The sequence below is a fragment of the Alligator sinensis genome, unplaced genomic scaffold (genome assembly GCF_000455745.1).
Source record: "Alligator sinensis unplaced genomic scaffold, ASM45574v1 scaffold1036_1, whole genome shotgun sequence".
Lineage (NCBI taxonomy): Eukaryota > Metazoa > Chordata > Crocodylia > Alligatoridae > Alligator > Alligator sinensis.
Window position 1 is genome coordinate 840,736 of NW_005842657.1, and position 19,370 is coordinate 860,105.

The 19,370-nt window shown below is 40.0% G+C and overlaps 1 protein-coding gene across 1 annotated transcript in view; it reads left to right on the forward strand.

The window, feature by feature from the left end:
* The window catches only part of NETO1 (neuropilin and tolloid like 1), a 101,031-nt gene that overhangs the window by 49,891 nt on the left and 31,770 nt on the right, over positions 1-19,370 (forward strand). Inside the window, exons 5-6 of the mRNA XM_025215640.1 lie at positions 12,488-12,529; positions 12,608-12,765. Coding sequence (XP_025071425.1) covers positions 12,488-12,529; positions 12,608-12,765 — 200 coding nt within the window. The remainder of the gene's footprint in view (positions 1-12,487; positions 12,530-12,607; positions 12,766-19,370) is intronic.

Genomic DNA, 19,370 nt, shown 5'->3' on the forward strand with positions numbered 1-19,370 from the left:
AATGTGGGGACGCAGTCAGAAAGGCTAACCACGCCTTGTCATGCATCCACAGATGCATCTCAAGCAGGTCCAAGGAGGTGATCCTCCCCCTCTATATGACATTGGTCAGGCCACAGTTGGAGTACTGTGTCCAGTTCTGGGCGCCGCACTTCAGGAAGGATGCGGACAACATCGAGAGGGTCCAGAGGAGGGCCACTCACATGATCAGGGGGGCAGCAGGGCAGGCCCTACGAGGAGAGGCTACGAGACCTGAACCTGTTCAACCTCCACAAGAGAAGGCTTAGAGGGGATCTGGTGGCCGTCTATAAACTGGCCAAGGGAGACCAGCAGGCAATGGGAGAGCCCCTGTTCCCCTGAACCCTACTGGGAGTAAGAAGGAATAACGGCCATAAGTTTACAGAGAGTAGATTCAGGCTAGATATCAGGAGGCACTACTTTACAGTCATGGTGGCTAGGAGCTGGAACCAACTTCCAAGGGAAGTGGTGCTCGCTCCTACTGTGGGGGTCTTCAAAAGAAGGCTATATAGTTACCTTGCCGGGGTCGTTTGACCCCGGTACTCTTTTCTGCCATGACAGGGGGTTGAACTTGATGATCTGCTCAGGTCCCTTCCAACCCTACCTACTATGAAACTATAAATCAGAGCAGAAGTGAGCTGAAACATGTCTTCTAAAATCTGAAGATCAAAGTGGGGTAAGGTCAAAAAGTGAAACAAAGGAAATGTGGCCCAGCATTTTATTGTAAAAAAAACTAACCTTTTTTATTTTGGAGGGTGAGGGGAGGAGCTGATGCAATTTTGACAGTTTCATGAGAAATATAATAAAATATATATATTAAGTCTCCAATTCAAGACTTGAAAAAAGTATTTCATGTTTGTTATTCTCAGGTAACTGGCTGTATTATTTTAATAAATGAAGCCAAATATGTCACTTAGCATTTTAATATCTGTTGGAATTTTCAACATTCATTATGGTTTTTCAGACACAAAAATAGGAATCCATTGCATTTAATTTGAGAGACACTGGGAAAATCTAAGCAAGAAAAACTCAAATAATGGGAGCATTCAAAGGTCTGTTCTCTGGCAGATTAACTCTGCCAAATATCTCAAAATGGCTGTTCCTGACTACAGCACAGTTCTTAGAAACAGTACACAGAAAACAAATGTTAAACACAATACAATATTATTACCGGCTGTAATAATTATAAAAATCCCCCAGGGTTTCCAGTAAGAAAATACTTAGCAGTAACATGGCATACTTTCTTTGTGGACCTTACAATGTTATAAACTCATGCCTGGCCATATTTCTCGAATGTTGCAGCCTGACTATAAAGTGAAAAAAACTATTAGAACAAATTGCCTTTACATCCCACACAAACAACAATGGTATTGAGATGGAAGAAACCTTGATTACATTTTTTGTATTTTCAAATTGTTGCTTCACTTAGTATTTTCTTTTTCATATAGTACAGCTCAGTCCTTTCGTTCATACAGTTCACAAAAGAAAATATTTTCTTTTAGGGGCTTTTATACTGTCTCTAAATTGCTTCTAAGATTGCTTCAACATTCTTTCAGTTGTGCTTTAAAATCTTTTGAATTTGTCATCAGTTTACAGGGTATCATCTTGCAGTATTTTCTTTGTATCCTCAAATGCCAAGACACAACTACATGAAATATCTGAGAATAATCCTGCTATTCTGTATTGAATTGTACAAGCATTGTGATTTTATGTAGGATTATTATTATGGTGCTTCCCTAGAGAATATAGGACAGATTCAAACTTCCCAAAGTTATTTTAAATCGCCATAAATTTCAAATGATCTAAATGCTAGCAGTCTGAGCATATGGTCCCTGCTTAGTGTTCCATGTGCATTTGCACTTAAGATCTGATCTCTGATCATTTCTGTGGTAGACAGATATATTTAAATACAGAAATTTGTTACAAGATGCTTGTTTGAAGCTAGAATTCTTATTTCTTGAAAAGGTTTATTTTTAGCTCTCTGTTCATTGTTCCAGGAGTAGAACTGTAGTTTCTTTATTTATCATTAACAGCCAGCTGTTTCTACATGTTGTGACTAGTTGATATGGTTTGCTTATTATTTTTGAAAATGAATAACGTATTAGTTATGTTTTTGTTTATCCACAAGTGACAAACCAGCTAGCGACTTCAAGGAGTTTCAGACATCAGCACTTTGTTGCATACTGCCTGGCCAAACACTCTTAAGAATGCCTGGTTCGTTTTTTATCTTATGAAGTATAACAAAACAAAAAGCTCAACAAGTTAATTCCATGTCAATCTATCACATATGCACAATGACTACAGGGAAACAGAAAATTCCTTTATCCTGAGTTCTAGTTAGCCAATGTTTATTGAAGTTCTCAGTTTCATATACTGAACTGCAGATTTCCACCATTCTGTGTGATGATCTGGCCCTGCTTCAGTGAAGTTGAAGAACAATATAATCTTGTTTAATCTTTTAAAATCTTTTTCTTAAAAAGAACATGGAAAATATTATTATGAAGGTTTTGCTTTCAAGTGTAGAATGTTTATTTCTTCTTTTTATCACTATAAATATCTGTTTCAACATTCCCATTATGCTAAAGTGAGAGAGAGTATGGAAAAATGTATGTGGAAGACTATTTTAAAGAGCTAAGGAAAGCATGCAATAAGAGAACTCCAGGAGGCTTATTGGTGTTTGTACATGTATGTTTAAAAGATTTCCATAAAATGAGTTTCCATAAAAGATTATACATACATACATACATACATATATATAAGATAAAAGAAATAAAAAAGAATTTCCATAAAAGATTACCATAAAATTTCCTTTCCATATGACATAGCACTATTTTCAATTGTGTGCCAGAATTTGGGATAAACATGTCTTATGTCATTGTGGGAATTCAATTTTTTTGGTTCAGAATTTACCATGTGTGAATTTGAATGAGTAAAAAACCCCCAAAAGAACCCCAACATTTTTCACCATGTCTTTTTTGGTTCAAGTGCTTGAAATCCAAACTTTTGAATGTAGTCTCTAGTTTTGTATGGAGCTGTGCATGCTTAGCTTCCACTGAAGTCAGCTGGGGGTTAGAATTTTTCCTTAGAATTTGATTAATGAATGTTTGTTCTCATTTGTAGTCTTTAGGACAATAGAATCATACTTCCTTCTGTAGGACCAATGCCTCTGCATCCTGACCATTAGCCTGGCTTTCTCCTTAACTTTTCTTGTATTTAAACATGATAGTTACCAAGTATTTAAAAATATATATAATTCTTGCATCCTTGTTTGGTAGAAATATATATAAAAAATGCAACACATTTCAAGGCACAGTTGCAAAGCAAGTTTTATCAAGCACATTAAATGGTATCTCAGCATATGCTCTGAAAACATCCTGCATTCATAGAGAACATATAGTGATACAAATTTCAGAATACATACAGACTCTTTGTTTGAATTTGGAAAGTCTAGGAAACTTGTGATGTATGTCATATGATGTTTTTTTCCTCCACTTTGCATGTAACATAGGAGCCGGTATTTTACTTCCCATTGGGATGAGTGATGTTTCCTGAGTGGCAGAGTATTTACTGTGAAATTGATTTTACTCAAGCACAATGGATAAATACAGGCAGAACATATTATGGAATCTGTGCTGTTTGCCCATTAAAAATGTACATTGGGCATATTTTGTGCAATGTATTTTACAAGTTTGCAGAATGATGATGTTATTGAATGGATGTGTAGAATTGTCTTTGGACATGGTTGCAGAATTTGTGTTGCACACAGGTTATAAAATTAAAGTTTTTAAAGATGGTACATTAAAAAAAAAGAAAGGGTATATTTACACATGCACTTTACTGCAGAGTAGACTAATTAGCTCCACAGTAAAGCATCACGGTCTACACGTGTACTGGTATTAAAGTGAAGTAAATGAATTAACTCCTCCATAAGATAGTACTGTCAGGAACAGTACTATCTTATGGCAGAGTAATTAAGTGTGAGGAAACACACATCCAGATGGTGACAGAGGCTTGCTGGGGCACAAGTGTGCTAAAGTGAGGGGGCTGCCTGCCACCTAGCCACATAGCTCTGCACTCTATGGACCCTCATGCCAAAACCAGCCTCTCTGCCACCTAATGATGCCACCTTGAGCCCAGGGCTGACCACCCTCCCAAATCTGCTGCCAGCCCAGGGTTGCTCTGCCTCAGTTCAAAGTATGCACGTATAAACATTGTGCTGGGGATCAGTATGCTCCATCTTAGACAGAAACGGAGTTTATCACATTGCATTAATTGCATGTGTAGATGCACCCAATAAGTAACAAGTAAATGCAGCAAACGTTGTATTAACTGGCACCTTACAAGCCAGCATGCTCTGTTAACTGGCATGCTGACTTGTAAGGGCTTGTAAGGGAAAAGTGAAACTGGAAGTGCCCATCACGGCACTTCCGGTTTCACAGAGCCCCCACAGCCCAGGGGAAAGCAGCCTGCACTGCCAAGCGTCCATGGCCTGAGGCATAGCAGCCTGTGTGGGTCCCCCCTCCCTGTCCCTCAGGGCCTACGGGGCCCGCAGGACTGATGTGGCAGGAGGGGCAGCAATGTGGCGGGAGGGGTGGTGACACCCCAGACTGGCAGGGCAGGAGGCCCAAACAGTCAAAGATGCCTGTTCAAGCTGCTCAGTTATCCGGCATATTTTGTTATCCAGCACCCTCCATTCTCCGTGGGTGCCGGTAAACAAAGCTTTTACTGTAATAGTGTTTCCCACCATGTCATTTTGATTTGTGCGGGGTATCTGGAACTGTGAATATGTTACTTTGCATTGCACTCTTGTAGGATGCTATGTGTACATTGTATCCATTTGAAGCCAGAAGGAACTGAGCATGCTCAGCACATTACAAGATCTGGCCATAGCTAATGTCAGTTTTTTTCATCCTGAAAAATTAGTTCATGACGTTAACTAGGCATTGACCCAGGTAAGTAAACTTCAGTGGGCTAACCGCTGAGGTGTTAACTTGAGGATCCCAATCTGGGCACTGCTCTTCCACAACTACCTTGCTGCTATCTTCAGGGTCTCTGAGCTCCCAGATCCCACTCCCTTTTCTGGCTTCTATTCCTACCCCTACCCATTGGAAGCAAGGTGGGTGGTGTGGCCTATGGTGCTTAGGATGACCCAGGAATCGTGCATGACATGTAGACAGCCACTGTATGGCAGGGTCTATATGGTTCAGTGAAGCATAGCATGTTGTTATACAAATTGCCAATTGCTCAAATCACAAGCGAGATTTTATAAAGGGGGATAAGGCAAAATGCTGCATTTATTGATTACATGAATTAGACATAGAGGTTCTGACATACCATTCATACAAACACACACTGACTATCATACACATCATCATGCATGAACACACACACAGAACAACCATTCTATGTATACATACAAACAAACACCAGATATAGTGTTCTGGAAAGGAAGACAGAAAGTTCACCCACTTGGCATCATTTGGGTTTCCCTTTTATAGGGTTTGCCAGTCTTTGTTCAGCATTTTGGGGTTATTCCATGCTTAGTCTGTGTTTTAACCATTGTTTCACATCCATCTTCTTCTTATCTCAACTCGAGGTCATCCTGGTTGTAAAAATGGGTCTCAGCCTTGAAGTGTTCCTGTTGCCTACATGGCAGCATTTCTTTTTCCGTTATCTCCTTTGTGCCCCCGGGCTTCAAAGGGATTCTTCAGCCATTTGTTAGTTAGTTACTGGTTGGTAATTTACACATCTGGTGCCTTGTTGCTTACATAAATAGTTACATCCTTTCTCCTTGTTCTCATGCAAAAACTCTCCTTCGCTTTTTACTCATCCCTTCACCCACACCTCTCTCATGTCCAGGGTATACAAAGTTCATTCACTTGTGTCAAGCCAGGAGCACTACAAAATGGAGTCAAGCAGCTACTTTCTAGAAGACAGAGATCACATCATTAAATTCATATTGAAATATTATCACTAGATTCAATTTAATTATTTAAAGTTCCAACCGCATGCCACAATTGGCCTGCAGCCTATGGCCCTTGACCACTCAGAAGTTCGAGTGGCCTGGACAATATGCAAAGTGTGTGTGTGTGTGTGTGTAGGGAGAGAAAGAAAGGGAGATCTTGGATGCTTGGAAGAATACAGGGTGGGGTTTCAGAAAAATTCTATGGTTCATTTACTGTATCCAAGTACTACTCCAAATAATTGATATCAGACACTTGAACACTGCTTCCCCATCTTCTGCATCCACCTAACTATTAACCACTCACCTGTCTTACTTCTTATCCTTCCTTGTACTCAACTTTAATAACTGCCAAGCATTTAAAAACCAGGCTGGTCACACCTTTATGGATAAGAAAACAAATAGATATCTGTATTTAAGAGTGAAACACGGTTTCATGACAGTAGAAAAACAGGAGTTCCATTACAGTTACATAAAACACTGCTCCAACATAACTCTCACATTTCAGAGCCAGTAATACTTCAATGAAGACACAGCCTATTCCTTTTAAAGCAAATGCTCAGGGGATGAACAGTTTACCACATCTCTGTGCATCAGCTATTTACCTGACTATGTGCATGCATAAATGAAAGCTAAACTGCAGTAACAGAGCCCTCTTTGAGGATTAAACTACAGAGGTAAAGGAGGTGAAGCACTTTTTGCCTCTGCTTACCACATGGTAAGAACAGGCACCAGGGCAATCACTACTGAGCAAGTGATGCACAGCAAATTCCTGACCTCTTTTACCCCATGGTAAGTTTTACCTATATGCAAACTCTATAGTAGAGAAGTCCTTCCCTTTATGGACCATTACACACACGGGTACACTTTGTTGCCCTGTGGGGTCAGGCCAACTCTCAGGATCTCAATATTGTACTGTTAGACAGGAGGGTGTGACCCAATTGCACATATACAAACACACACATCAATTAGGTGCGCGCACACACACACACACTACCAACTCAGGCCCATACACATCCAAACCAGCCTAGGCACATGCACACCTATCACTAATTCAAGGACATACACATTACACTCCAAAAATTAAACAACAATCAGTTGTCAGTACCCACATACTCCGTACACATACATGGATCACTAATTCATATATCACGCACATGATGACGTGTGTGTGTGTGTATTCACCAGTTCACACACATACCACCCACCTACACACACACACAGGTGAGTTCTTAAACATGAATGGTACAGTATGTATGTGTATGTTTGGGGTACTTGGGATACTTGAGGGAAGGTTAAGGTGAGAAAAAAAAAGTGTAAGGAGTGAAAGTTGCTGGAACCAGGATTAGAACTGGTAGACTAGAGAGAAGCTGGGCTGAAGACTTGAGGCTTGGATTTCCTTAAGGTCAAGTGGCCCCAGAGTTACTCAAAGCCACTGGTGCAAGGGAAAAAAGCCCGGTGGCAAGGAGGAGAAAGCTAGGAAAGAAACTGAGGCAGAAACCTGGCAGCTTGGGGCTGGAAACTGAGGCAGAAAGCTGGGAGTTTGGGGGACAGATAAGTGGTGGTAAGGAGAAAACAGACAAAAACCCAACTTGGGGTTTTGAAATTAAACATGTTTGTTAAACAGACAACACACTACACAGCCCCATGAAGTTATTGGTTCACACACACACACACTCTCTCACAATGGCAGCAGAAGAAAGAGACTCAGTGGAAGGGTTAGAGTCCAGGTAGGGAAGAGAAGCAGAGTCCAAGTCCTTGGTTGAAGAGGGGGTGGGGGTGATAGCTACCTATCCAGGCTGGGAAGGGATCTTTGTCCAGTAGGTGTTGTCCAGAGGGGGGTCGCCAGCAGGGCCTCTGGGTGGATAGGTGGTGTGGCATGTTGCTGGTCCAGATGGAGAGGGCGTCCCAAGGAGTCAGTCTTCACTACCCCTTTTTATGGGGCAGACTACCTATGATCTCCTATGGGGAGGGCCTGTCCAGGCAAGGTCAGTTCTGTTCCAGCGGGTTCCAGGTGTTCTTATTGAGCATGTGCAGGCTGACACAATAGTGGGTCGCCTCACCTCATCTTTTGTTTCTTGAATGCTGAGGGTGGTTCCAGTGATTGGGTTGTTGGTCCAAGTATTGGTTTTGATGGTTCGGTCATTCAGAGGGAGCTATTTTTATACCTACTAGCCATTGTCTCTCAAGCACCCTCATTCATCCCCATTCTTTGAGGAACCAAGTTACATAGGAGGGGTAGGTATGAGTCATAGGTTACACAACAGGGCATGGGGAAAAGATGGAGACTTGACAACAACATGGAAACTTGACATGACTTATGCTAACTTACGCCTAAATCATATAGTACCAGTAAAACAGTAATATAGAACAGTAAATATCAATATAAATATAATAATTATACAATATAAAGAAGGAGAAAAACAAAACAAATACAACTTGCTACCAAAATAAAATACTGAAACTTATCCTATGTGTTAGCTCACTTATACTTATCTATAGGGAATAGAGAGAGAGAGAACAAGTCAGAAATGGTTGGGGAAGGGGAGGGAATGCTTTTTAATATTAAAAAAAAAAGGAAAAACTGGGGGTTTTGCTACACCTTCATGTCCTTCCCTCACATCTGCAATTAAAATCCCCACTGCTCTTCCTCAAGTAAATGTTGTTATCTGCTTTCACAAACTCTGTATGTAGTCTTTATCTTCTTTCTTTATGGACCCCAAATACACTTCCACTTTTTTTTATTTTCTTAATTAGTTAATTTTCTGTGGCAATGAGAAATGTTAAATGATCTTGTAAGCAAGATGTTGCCAGTGACTGGTGGGTGAGGGCCCCCGTTATACACTTTTAAACATTCCTGTATTATTTCATCAAATATCTTTATTCTTTTTTTCCTTTCTCTATTTATATTCCATCTCTCCATTTTAGTCTCAGAGACCTTCTAATGTTTTCTATAGATGCTTCTCTCTCCTGCTTTTCTACTCTATTATAAAGCCTTAGTGTGCTCCAAGGGTTTCCTATTTTAGATTCTTCTGGATTTTCCTATTTTTTCTTCTAGCTGCAAGGCGTGTCCACACCGGAAGATTTGACTAACTGCCAATTAAATAGTATAATAAAGGCTCTGCTCTACTCTGACTCAGCAGAACTAATCATAACAGTTCCATCTGTCTTAATCATATAGGGACAGTCTACTAAAATAAACTTTAGTGTTGTTTTACTTCAAGCAAACCTATACTTCAAAAAGCATACCTAACTCTTGGGTACATATGTTGGATTAAAATCAGTGTCCCCAGAGGCCTTTTCTAGTCCCACATTCCTAATGTAGCTAAACTTTCAGCCTCATGAGTTATACAAGACTTCTAGGTGGTGGTTTCATTTATATTTGTATTTGTATATTAATTTAATTGCATGATACAAACTGTTGCAGTGACTGAGCATCTTAGTTTCTCATTAGACACCTTTACAGCAATACTAGATCTCATTATTTTGCTGCAGAAAAGCAACAGAGGGATTGCTTTCCAGAGATACCATCCACACCCCAATCTCTAATTACAATCTATGGAAGCATGTGTCTCCTATACTTCTTCAGAAGTGTAGAAGTCAGCCAGAGGAGGTTCCAGCTTTCCTATGAAATAAATAACATCATGCTGGAACAAATGAGCTTGTATTCTGGTTCTAACTGGCTTCATATGTAGGTTAGTCTATGAAATTCCATGCCCTGTGTCAGCTGAAATGGCCATAATGATCTCTCTCTTGTAACCTTCACATCTATGATGTGCCTAAGCAAATGATTTTCATGTACAAATCATCCAGTAAAATAGAATGTGGAGTGAATTTTATAACCCAGAACTGTAACAGAGCTATCCTGCTTTATCTTAATTTGATATATTTTCATCTATGCTGATATCTTGCAGTTTGGTTTGAAGTTTTAGAATAAAGGCTAAAACCAGTGACTTATCTAGGGCAGGGCAAATGGGGCAACAACCCCGGATGCTGACTTGAGGCAGGAGTGAAAAAAAAAAAGTGGCAGCTGCCTGTAGCTGTACAATTGCTATCACAATCACAGTGACATCTGGAAGTTGCTGCTGCCCCTGTGCCCTGTGCTGCTGGTTAAAATATATTTTTTTTTCTAATTGGAAATCCTCACATAACTGGCATTCAAAGAAAAGAATGCTTTCTAGTGTGCTTGTGTCAGGGACTTACAGGTTGAAACCTTGTTTTCTAGTGCAAATCAGTGTATTTTCTATTCCTTCATTTTTATACTTTAACCTTATGTGACACTATCACCATTTACTATTTTTTCCATCCTGGATCACACTAGTTTAAAGTGGTGGGGACTGCTGGAAGATTTGAGGGAGGGAAGACAGGCCTTAAAAGTACTAGCATTCAGCAAACAAGCATCTCACCAGAATATAACCCTCTTCCTCCTCCTCCTCTTGTGGATGCACCTGTGGCATCCAGAATACTTAATAAGGGCACATGGTTGGCTTTGAAAGTACTCCCCATTGATAATTTAAGATAGGATTTTACTGCCGCTTCTTTTTAACATATTTCCTGTGAGGCCCAAGTTCTTGTTCCACCCTAGTGTCCCCATGTTTCTTACCCTGTTGCATGTATGTGGAGCTGGGGAAAAGGGCTGAGGAGAAAGGCATCCAGGACACAAGGGGAGTTCCCTCCATAAAAGGAGAGTTTCTCAACAGAGCAAGAATTCTCTAGTGGCTTTCTCCTGTGCATTAAGGACATTATATGTTTCTTTTGTGGCACACCATAGTTTCAGCAGACCAGGGAAGATTTAAAACCAACTCTTAGAGAAAACTCAGTGGCTGGATTATATGTGGCTTGGTTGTTAATTAGAGCTTCCAGTTAAATAGATTCCACTAGTAAATGTCTTGCTCTAAGCGATAGGTATACTATCAGTATTGAAATCCATTAGTTGGAATATTTAATTAAATTTAGAGGGGTTTTTTTAATGTGTCTTCTGTTTAACAGTTAATGCTAATTGTCTGTTCAGCAATCTCTGCAGTCTCTTTAGTTCGTAAGTACTTATCCAAGACTTTGTTTGCAACAACAAAAGATGATTCAGACAAATGCTACATTGTACAGACAGTTTCCCAAGGTGGTATTACATCTTTAGTTGTTTAGGGCAGCAAATTCTAACTAAGCCAATAAAATGTTTGATCCTTCTCATGAGGAACTGAACTAGTTATCTTTATTAAACTGATTAGGCCTGCTTCAAATTAGAATTCCATTTTTTTTCATTTTCATATATTGTTAATTTCTAAACTTTCCTTTGTACTTTCCAGCTTTTCATACAAAGGCCTGATTCTGAGGCAGTAAAGTAAAATGAAAACTGTTTGGTTCATAGATGCATTGAACAAAACTCTACCCTAGCTTATATCTTTCAGAATCCCTATGAAGTCCAGTTCAGAATTCTAAAAAACCCAGGGGAAGTTTATTGCAGAGTATTTGTTCATAAATGTTTACCATCAATTTTGGAAGACCAAATCCTATATTTTTTTCACAAAAATATCAAGGCCAACATATTTTTTTCCATATTTGCTTTCTTCTCAAGGTGAACAGTATATTGAAAGCTGGAACATGCATGTCAGGCAGTCTAATCTTGAGTCATCATTCTATGATTTCCAAACAATGACTAATCTACTCTCAGGAGAGCATCCTTTCTCAAAAACATTTTGTTTCTTTCACATTTCAATCCTGGATTTCTCTTGAGGTGTCTTTAAAATGTGCCAGAAAATTATGTTATGCTGATTTATGTAAGCTGACACTTGTTGACTGGCTTGTAGGTCTGAGACCAAATTCATTTCACGTAAATTTTGTACTCGGCTATAAACAAAGTACGAAGCATCCCAGAAATTAAAAAATACTCCCATGTTTATGAACTAAAGCAGCATATTGCATTACATTCATTAACTTTGTTCACTCAGTGAAACCTAAGGAAAGCTGGTAAGGTATTTATTTATTAACAGTCAAGGGAACGTTTTTTGTCAAAGACAGTGTCTCTGCAAGTACACTGCCAGTCAGGGTTGCAGATCAGTCAGATATCAATGTGGAGTTCATATTCCTCTAGTTACGCTATGTCTTGTAACCAAGCCATGTAAAAGTTAAAAAAATAGGCAAAGACCTTCTGGGTGGGATGTTTGGAAACATAACCCCCTGTATTCTGCCAATGCAACAGTGCTATCAGAAGGTTAGGTGTATAGATCTCTTGTCAACTGCTGCATTCTCCTCTGTGTTCATTGCTGGGAAATAGGGAATGAGGCAGAGAAAATCCTGACCAAAACAGGTTTGGAAAATAAAAAGAGCTTAATATTAAAATATCAATATATTTTGCAATATCAATAAATGTGTTTCTATGCTCCCTAAATGTTATGCTACTGTATACATGTATACTTACTTTCCCAAAGTGTCTAGTAATAATCTAATGGAATGTAATTCAATGTTCTAAGCAAAATATTACCACGACCAATTTTCTCTTTCTCAATTTTTAAGATCCTGACTTCAAGGACCTTGGAGTTTTGAAACCATTGCCAGGTTGGTATACTAGATTTCATGAAATTATTAGGAGCCTTTTGTATTATGCTATAGAAAATATTTTTGTTTGCTGTTCAGATTTCATTTTTCTGGTATTTTGTTATTCAGTTTGTGAGTTTGAGATGGGAGGACCTGAAGGAATTGTGGAATCTGTGCAAATTGCAAAGGAAGGAAAAGCTTCTGAAACGGAGGCAGTAGACTGTAAATGGTACATCCGAGCACCACCGCGATCCAAGGTCAGTCCAGTATGCAGTTGCTGATTTGGCACTTCATTTAAGAAAGTGATTTTACTAATATAGAATACAGCATGTCTTTGTACAGATAGGTCCTCCTTAATAACTCAACAGTGCTGAACTTATAAACTATTATTTTCCTACTGCTGGTAGAAGTAATTTGTCACCTCCAAGTGAAAGTAACCTTCATTTGCTATAAATAACAATGTGGGTGGTAAAATGGACATTTTGTGTTATAGATTATTTTCTCCAGTACCTTTTTAATTTTCCTCTGTTCTTCAAAGAATCAGCAAATCTAATTCACTGCATGGGGATTGAAGCCCTTTATTTTCCTTATTTGTAGCTCCTACATTTATTTTGACACTATGACAAAGTATCCAGTTAAATGGGCCATTTAAGAGACACTGCAACTCCTTTAGTGTCAGTTTCTACTTGCTGTTTAAGAAATTAGTAAAAACAGAGTCAAGGTAAATACATATTTCTTGAAGGTAGCCCTTGACTTTGTTAGAGCCATTCAACAGAGGAAACATTCTTGTTTTTTTTATCCCAGGATCTTATCAATCAACATGTGAATTAGCTATTAGTTATGTAACAACGTGTTTACTCTTTTCAAGTGTAACAAATTTGTATTCCATACTTTCACTGCATCCTTTGAAGGCAAACAAACTGTGTGTGGTTAAAAACAAAAAAAAAATCATTACTAAAGAAAGAGCTTTACAAATTCAAATGTCTGGGTACACCCATTTTTAGAAGCTAGTAAATAGATTTATATGTTAAATTAGAACATAACTCTGAATGTATCTATTAATTATAGTTTTGGCACTCTGTACTTGAAAGGAAAAGTACTTGAAAAGTTGGCTATAGAGTGGACTAAATTAGATGGCTAAAAGGGGTTAGCATTTCTCTATTGAAAAAAAAATTTGCACTAAGAGCTAAACAGTCAGGTGGCAAAGGATGAAATTAAGATATTGCCAGTATACCTTTTAAATTAATGTTACTTTAAATTAATGTTTAATGTTTAAATTAATGTTAAATTAATATTTAAATTAATTCAATATTACTTGTATAATAAAAATTCCTCTCATCTAATTAAAATAAAAATAGAAGCATTCAGTTAAATAAATGTGATTCTTGTTCTTTTCTAGAACAGAGTGCTATTGATATTGAGTGTTTAGCTTGAAAACAATTAGTTATTGATAGTGATGGGAAAGATTTTACCTGTTAGTGTTTTCTGGTTTTGCTGATATACCTATCTTATTGTAAGCTTTTACCTTAAATGGAATCTTACTACTCTCAATACAAGTATGACCAGGTGACCTATCACCTGGACAAGGGAGAAGAGATTGATGTCATATATCTTGACTTCAAAAAAGCCTTCGATCTGGTGTCCCATGATTGCCTCTTGGAGAAACTGGCCAATTGTCGCCTTGGGTCCTCCACGATCCACTGGCTGGAAAATTGGCTCCGGGGTCGGACCCAGAGGGTAGTAATTGATGGAAGTCACTCATCGTGGTGTCCTGTGACCAGTGGGGTCCCCCAAGGCTCTGTCCTTGGACCCATACTGTTCAACATCTTCATTAATGATGTGGACACTGGAGTCAGAAGCGGACTGGCCAAGTTCGCCGATGACACCAAACTTTGGGGCAAAGCATCCACACCAGAAGACAGGCAGGTTATCCAGGCTGACCTGGACAGGCTCAGCAAGTGGGCGGACGAGAATCTGATGGTGTTCAACACCGATAAATGCAAGGTTCTCCACCTTGGGAAAAAAAACCCGCAGCATCCTTATAGGCTCGGCAGTGCTATGTTGGCTAGCACTATGGAAGAAAGAGACTTGGGGGTCATCATTGACCACAAGATGAACATGAGCCTGCAATGCGATGCGGCGGCTAGTAAAGTGACCAAAATGCTGGCTTGCATCCATAGATGCTTCTCAAGCAAATCCCAGGACGTCATTCTCCCCCTGTACTCGGCCTTAGTGAGGCCGCAGCTGGGGGACTGTGTCCAGTTTTGGGCTCCACAATTCAAAAAGGATGTGGAGAAGCTTGAGAGAGTCCAGAGAAGAGCCACGCGCATGATCAGAGGTCAGGGAAACAGACCCTACAATGACAGGCTGAGAGCCCTGGGGCTCTTTAGCCTGAAAAAGCGCAGGCTCAGGGGTGATCTGATGGCCACCTACAAGTTTATCAGGGGTGACCACCAGCATCTGGGGGAACGTTTGTTCACCAGAGTGCCCCAAGGGATGACGAGATCGAATGGTCACAAACTACTACAAGATCGTTTCAGGCTGGACATAAGGAAGAATTTCTTTACTATCCGAGCCCCCAAGGTCTGGAACAGCCTGCCACCGGAGGTGGTTCAAGCGCCTTTATTGAACACCTTCAAGATGAAACTGGATGCTTATCTTGCTGGGATCCTATGACCCCAGCTGACTTCCTGCCCTTTGGGCGGGGGGCTGGACTCGATGATCTTCCGAGGTCCCTTCCAGCCCTGATGTCTATGAAATCTATGAAAGTAAATAAGATTATACAGTTGCATCATAGTCATGTCAGTTTTATTTCACATACCTTACTAGCTGAACACTTGTAGCCTGATATTCTTATTGAGCCAAACCTTGAAGTTGTAACCCACTTAAACTGTTCTCATATTTCTAACTGGTAGTTTAATCTATAGGATTTAGCCACAGGTTGGGGACATTGGAAAAATGTAAATTGCTGTTTTTCAAATCAGAGGCATAACAAGGTAGCCAGCCATCTAGGGCAGCTGTGACACACAGGGGCAGCAGTAACTTCCAGCTGCCATCATGCCACTGGCACCATTATGTGACTGCAGTTGCAGCCATTTTTTCCTATTCTTCCCTTGATTCCCCCCCTAAAATGCAGTGCCCAAGGCAGCTGTGCTGATCACCCCATCCTAATTATACTACTGGTTCAATTTTTTTAGGTTTTACTAAGGGAACCCATTGAAATGCCCAGACACTTGAACATCAACAGACTAACTTATTCTATGAGTTTTAATGTCTCCCCCAAATGTACAACCTTCTTTTCAAGATTTTCAATAAAGATCTCAGCGTTTCCAAAGGCCCAGCAATTTTCCTGACCTTGAAGAAATAGTTCCTTGACAGAATTTGGACAGCTTTTCCCTAAGCGATATTTATAATGAGTGTTATTGTAGGTTTGATCTGCTGCAATAAATCAGTGGTCCAGATTTTTTGGTATACCACCTTTTGGATCCTGAATGCATGGCATCCAGAATAGTGTAACGTGCTGACACAACTAAGAGGAGTTTTACACCTATGGATTTATGCAACTCAGAATAGCCACAACACAAAGTTCTCTGGCAGCTGAACCAGATGTAACCCTGACACACTACTCTTCCATGGACTAGATAGTGTGTTAAGGCTTCAAATATAGAGTCTGTACTGGGCAGCTATATATTGCTATACCTGGTCAATAAGAATAGATACATAAGTGACCATAAGCCTGTAATAGCCATTGAAATGATGATCCCAAATGTGTGACAGAAAAGTATGTGTAAAATGATATGTGAAAGTCACTTATGGATTGAAAAATATAAGGACCAAAGGTGTTTAACCTGGCCTCAAATTAAAAATTGTATGGAGAAATCTGTTAAGACTTGTTTCATATGCAAAAAACTCCCATCTAAATCAAGCATAAAAGACCGATTTTAATTGCACAGGACAAAATGATCCTGTGGGTCAAATAAGATGTCCTTTTTATGTTTTCTTAAGAAAAATATATTCTGAAGCAGCTTTGCTAGAAGATAGTCTAGCTAGACAGATAATTGGTTATGTCAAATCTAAGTTTGTTAGATAGCTAGCTACTGTATATTATAGTAATGTCTGAAAACACATCTCACTTTACTGGGCATGGATTTCATTTTACTCTGAAGTATGAAATGCAGAAATGTTACCACTAGGTCCCTATCTTCAGTCCAGCAGGTTGGTACAAAATGATGTTAAAGTAATAAAGCACCTAGCTAACAGGATTGTGGAGAAAGACTGCCGTCCACATATATACCTGTTAAATGTCAGAAAGTTGCCAGGGAATCATGAATTGTTACTAACTGATGTTCTCTTCCTCAGAAAACTGTAGATGAGAATGTCAAAGTCACTGGGGACTTAGAGAAGTATTAATATACTCTATAAATAGAGCACAAAAAATTTGGTATGGTTTGACATCTCAAGAGCTGCTACTGATTTGTGAAAATGATTGTGCATTTCCACGGGTGGATCCAGGGTTCAGATGCACCCCCCTTCTGCTGCTGCTGCTGCTGCCGCTGTCTTGGCTGATCTGGGTACAGGGGGTAGAGTGCAGAACTGCTTCTGCACCATGCCAGCTACTGGCTGAGTCTGCAGGGTGCCAGATTCAGCAGGGGACAGTAGCAGCAGTTTGCAGGTTGCTCTGCGCAGGACCTGCTCTCTACCTGCTCCTCTCCAAGAGGTTTTTGCTGGAAACAGGCATTGGAAGGAGGAACCTGCATGCCAATTCCACTGTCTCTGGATGATGCAGGCACTGGGGGAGCCCCACAGTCGATCTGACCCACTCCAGCCCTGCACTTCAGGGAGCAGCTATGTGGGAGCTAGGCTCACCTGGGGATAGCAGTGGCAGCAGCACACAAGTTCCTGCTTCCAACACCTGCTCCTAGCCAGTGGAGGTTACAAGAAGGAGGAGGCAGGCAGAGAGCTGGCTGAGCCAGCTCTCCATGCAGCCACTCCCTGTAGCCACTGGCAGGGCAAGCTCTGTACCCTGACTCCCAGTCAGCTGGAGATAGAGGCAGTGGTGTTGGTAGGGGTGTAGTGGGCAGGTCTTTCCCCTTCTCATTTGCTTATTCCTTGCCTAGCTCTCTGGTGTCATCTAGCAACCTCAAGTTCTGCAGTCATACCTCACCCCCATTCCCCCATGGTCTGGTGGGTGATATGTCACATTCCTTTTTAGCAAATCCTTGATCTTCCCATGTGCATTTCTGTAATGTAAAGACTGATGGCAAATCAGTATTGCCAGAAAAGGGTTCCCCGTAGTCATGTGAGTTTATTATTAGTTTATGAGGTTTTGTTTTGGAAGGGAAGATGTGGTATTGCAGAAGGTTGCTCTAAGGAATGAACATCCAAGGAAAAGATTCTAGGTAGGGTACTGTAAAGCTCCTCTTGTTACAAACAAGCATTTGAAAATGGACACAGAGTATAGAAATGAGCATCTGTAAGTACTTTAACATAGAAAGGATCACAGACCTAGCTGCACTACCAGTAGGCTAGAGATGTTGGTTATGGCCAGGGACCAGAGGATGTAGACTTTGTGAAGTAAGGCCCAGAAAGGGAGAAGTTATTGTTTCATATGTTATTTATGGCCATTGAGTAAAGCATCTTATACATTGTGGAGTTATGTTTGTTTTGGTGTACTAAATAAAACTGAACTTCTCTGAGCAAATATTACTGGCAAGTCAAATAGGCTGCAATGGTGTCCTATCTGATCAATCCAAACCTTCAGTGATTGATTAAAAAGTAGCACACATCAGGTGATTCACTATTAAAAGGTTATAATCCATTCTACTGAAGTTATACAGTATTCATAATTTACAGTAATTCTGTTCCTTTAATGCATGTAGTCAAAGTTTTTGTTGCTTCCCAAATTTAAAGAAAAAATAGTACAATTCAGCTAGCATTTGGTTTTTCATTATTGTGATGATAAAACAAACTTTAAAGGTGACAAGACAATTGTTTAAATCATAATGCAATAAGGGATATAAATTGTATACACTACAGTTGCAGTGAAACTTTATCAGCTGTGCTGCTAATGACATTGTCATTTGTGAAAACATCTCAAAACTCAGAAGAAACTCTGTTAGTATGCCGGTAGGTGTTTTGTTTTATTCCCCTTCCTCCCCCCACCCCCCCAATAACATGAAAGTGGTGAATGGTGAAAAAGGATTGAACTGAAATTTTATGACAGAAAAGTTGAAAAAGAAGATATAAGAGCTGTATTTCTGCTTTCCAGATTAGTGTTTTGGCAAGAAAGAAAGCCCCCACAAAGCAAAGCGTGATAAACATGCGCGTGTGTATATAAAATACTAAGAACCCAGTTGTTTTCTTAAAGTCAATGGGAAAACTCACCAAAACATATGTCTCTCTGAACCAACTCATCAGTATAGTGCTACCCTGCTATGTTCTTTTTCAGATTTCAGGCTAACTTGGCTAATTCTCCATTCTCTATAGGAAAATCAATGGGAATCTTGTTCTTGGCTTCAGTGAATTATGAATTGTGAGCATCCAGCCTGACACAATATTTTGTGCATAGTCATTTTATGCCTATGCCTGGGAGGCCCCAGGACCCAAGTAAGGCTGCTGGGGCCAGAACAGAACAGTCAGCCTCCCCTACCCAACATGGGGCAGCGTGCCACGTGCTAGAGCATGTGTGGAATGGGTATTCCCCAGGGACAGGTAGCAGTGGCACACATTGTGCCACTGCTCTTTGTTCTCAGGGAAATGCACATTCCTGCTCCTGGGGCCGCACCCATAGAGCTATCATTTTAACCCACATAATACCTTTCCATTATATATTGTTTAATTCTATCGCATTTATATTTATGAT